Raw genomic sequence first — 3,523 nt, 5'->3', positions numbered from 1 at the left:
ACCGGACTGCAGGACCTACTGCCCACCTGAGTGGCCAGAGGTGGCCCGCTCTCCCTCAGGCTCGGAGGGGGCGTGTTCCGGCGGGACTGGGGCAGACAGCACAGGCTGGTGCAGGGAAGTGCGTGAGTCCCATGTGCAAGCCTGTCTCCCCTCTGTCACCAGCGCCCCGGCTACAAGGTGACGCACACACAACAGTGAGCCTGGGTGGGCGTCTGGGAGGATGTACGGGAACCAGGTACACGTGACCGGCCGAAAGGGGCACCGCATGCATGACTGGAGCCTGGGACAGGGCGAGTTACGGTTTTTCATACAGACCAGGAGGCCCAGGTATAGGAAAGAAAAACACATGTAAGGGTTATTACCTGAGCCCCTTCTTGGGAAGAGTATTCCGATCCCGCTGATTACTGTGGAGGAAAACAGGAGAAGCATGTGGGTCCATCGTAGGAACTAGAGTTTGGGACCAGAGGTTTGACGGATGCCACACCAGGACCCAGGGCATCCGGCTGTGAGTACCCCGTCTCCATAAACAAAGGGGAGGTCAGCCACAGCCGCCTCTGGGCTCACAATTTGAGAAATTTATCTGAGATGTTTGATGTTTTTCTCTGATTAGCTTCCCACTCTCCCCGCCTCCCCTCCCCGGCACCGCTCCCCGGCAACCAGGGATTGAACCCGGGCCCTGGGCAGTGAAAGCGTGGAGTCCTAACCACTGGACCGCCAGGGAATTCCCTCTGATTCGCTTTTTAAAGATCATACTGTGGTAGATGAAAACCAGGATGTGACATAACAGGGGTGATCTGGGGCCAGTGATTAGGAAGCAGAAGCTTCGGATGGCAGGTTAAACCAGGCACGAGGGCTCGGGGAAGTCACTGAACGTCTGTGTACTGGCTCCTCACGTAGCAGGCGAGAATCAGAATTTAAACACAGAAACGAAATCCTGTTCCATAAGAGCTGCTGAGAAGCAGAGGAGGTTACGTAATGTGCACACAAGTGCTGACGGTCACAGAGCAGCGGTCAAGCAGGCCCGGAGGCAGGGGCGGGCTCATCGGGCTCGGCCCCGCCCACCCACCTGTCCAGCTGCCCAGTCCTGGGGCTTCCGCTCCAGGTCAGCTCTTCGGCGTCCTCCTCTGCGGGGGCGGCGGGGGGCGCGGGGGCCGCGGGGACAGGGGCGCTGCTGGGGAAGGCGCCGGGCAGGCTCATGGGCATCTGGAGGGACTCCATGCTCCTGTGCAGGCCCGAGAGCTTGGGGTACATGCGGGTCTCTTTGGAGACGCCGAAACTGCTCATGAGCTCCAGGCCCTGGGAGAAGCTGGCGGAGTTGATGTTGAGGATGGGGGCTGGGCTGGGGCTGAAGCAAGAAGGGAGGGGACCCCCGGCGGCCGGGCCCGGAGTGTGCAGATCTGGGACCTTCGGCGCGTGGGCGTCAGCGGACGCAGGGAGATCCAGGCTGTTGGAGTTGACCTTGTCCAGATTGGCTAGGGAGGGTGGCTTGACAAAGCTCTTAGCCGTGGCCCTGAGAGAAGTGACGATAAAACAGGACATTCAGGATCACGGAGTTAGAGAAACAACAGGCAGGTGGGATCTCAGCCAAATCCTGGTCCCGTCTGCTCACTTTCGGGCTCTTTGCAAAGCACGGGGGGCTTCTCTCAATGCCATTGGAAAATACGGGGGAGGAAATCTGACCTGGGCACCATCCAGTCTTAACGAGGGGGCAGCACATGCACAAGGGAGACAAGGGTGGGTTTACGCACAAATGGACGTGTGTGTGTGCGAAAATAAAACAGCAAAACCGCCCAGGCAAGAGCTCGGAGAGGCTCAGAGCCCATGGGGGGGCACCGAGAACAGCTCCGAAAGACGGAAGAGGCGCCCGGCACCCCGGGAACAGCGGGGAGGCCGAGGGGCAGCGGGGAACAGGCCGCCCCGTCTAAGGAGCGCCGGGACACTGGGAGGATGCTGGGAGGGCAGACAGGAGGAAGCGCCCAGCCTGGGTACCTGAGGGGGGTTGGCGGCAGCTCTGCCAACTTGGGGGCCGGGGAGTGGCTCGCTTGGCCCTTGGGCGTGCTCTCCGGGGAGCCCACGCTCTTCAGGGACACGCTGTCTGGGTCCAGGGCCACGGCCTTGGCCTTGGCCCTCTCCTTCTCCCGGTCCGTCTGGTTGACGGGGGCCGGGGTGGCCCTCCCGCCGGCCCCCTTGGAGGGCTCCTTCAGCCTGGAGGGCGTCAGGCTGCCCTGCCTGGTGCTGAGGAGACTGGGGTCAATGCTGCTGCTCACGGGCCGGGGGCCGGCCCGCCCGCCGGTCACGCTCATGGAGCTGGACTTGGCCGGTCGGGGCAGGCTGCGGTACTGGATGTTGGAACGGGCGCCCGGAGCCAGGAAGCCGGGCTCCGCGCTGTTGGGCGCGTCCAGGCTGGTCTTGCGTCCGTTCGCCGGCTTGACGGGGATGCCCGAGGTCTTCTGCATCTTGCCGAGCGTGGCCGCACCCCCGGTCTGCACGACGGTGGCCGTGCCTGTGGCGGGAGGGGGCTTCTTGTAGCCGAAGGACCCCGACGTGGAAGGGCGCGCGATGCCCGAGGGAGGCTTCTTGGCGTCACCCAGGCGGTCGTGGTCGCGGCCGGCGTCCGAGGAGGAGCGCTGCAGGCCGGCGCTCTTCACCGCCAGCTTGCCCTTGTCGGCGGCCTTGCCCTCGGGTTTGCCTGCGGAGGGTGGACAGGAGTGAGCGCTGAGAGCACCGTCTCTGGCCCCGGGAGGAGGGGCGCCGTGGGCGGGCGAGCAGGAGCCCCGAAGGCCAGGCCGAGGACCCTTCTCGCCAGAGGGGAGGAGCCGCCGGGGCGGGACTGGCCTCCGATTGATTGTTGTTTTCCACCCGCAGGGTAGGGTGTCCCATTTTGGTTGAAACGGCAAAGGCGATCACAAAGATGATCAAGAAGGAATGACGTCTAACGCTGGTCCAGGGAGGGAAGGTGGGGGAAAGCAAAGGGACGGGACTCAGCTGTGTCTGCCGGTGGTTAGGGACCAGAGGGGGCCTGACCGAGGCCGTGGGTCACCACGGAGCCACTCTGGGAGCGGCATGATTCTGACAGTGTGCCAGGACCTCCCTGGGATGGCAACCAAGCCCTCGGGAAGACAAGAGCATCACCCGCGCGCCCCAGGAGACGAGACGGAACCACTGGACGGTGTGAGGCTGGTGAGGCCAGGCTCCCCCCTCCTCTACATCTGGGCCTAGGCTTTAAGCACGTGGCATTTGTACGCCCACATCTGCACGACGGACATCGTGCTGCCCGTCTTCCCTGACTCGGGATGGCCTGGAGGCTAGGGTGGACAGCACGTGGAAGCAGAGTGCGGGCTGGCCGTCTCCCAAGGGTTGACGGCTGTGAGGAAGCCAGGGAAGCAGGACTTGGCCCTGGGCCCCCCGGTCCGTCGTCACTCGGCTCACCTGCGACCTTGAGTCACTCGGCTCACCTGCGACCTTGAGGGCGCTCTGGGCCGTGTGAGTGATGGGGGCGGTGACGGCCACCGGCGGGCTCTTT

General features: G+C 63.9%; 1 protein-coding gene across 1 annotated transcript in view; it reads right to left on the bottom strand.

Annotated features, from left to right (window-relative positions):
* The window catches only part of NAV1 (neuron navigator 1), a 132,935-nt gene that overhangs the window by 29,318 nt on the left and 100,094 nt on the right, over positions 1–3,523 (bottom strand). Inside the window, 4 exon segments of the mRNA XM_007456145.1 lie at positions 363–404; positions 1,067–1,510; positions 1,990–2,689; positions 3,456–3,523. The exon segment at positions 3,456–3,523 is cut by the window's right edge and continues 9 nt beyond it. Coding sequence (XP_007456207.1) covers positions 363–404; positions 1,067–1,510; positions 1,990–2,689; positions 3,456–3,523 — 1,254 coding nt within the window.

This window comes from Lipotes vexillifer, unplaced genomic scaffold, assembly GCF_000442215.2.
Source record: "Lipotes vexillifer unplaced genomic scaffold, Lipotes_vexillifer_v1.1 scaffold1201, whole genome shotgun sequence".
Lineage (NCBI taxonomy): Eukaryota > Metazoa > Chordata > Mammalia > Artiodactyla > Lipotidae > Lipotes > Lipotes vexillifer.
Note: the sequence above shows the minus strand (reverse complement) of the source record. Positions and strands in the feature narration are given on the sequence as shown.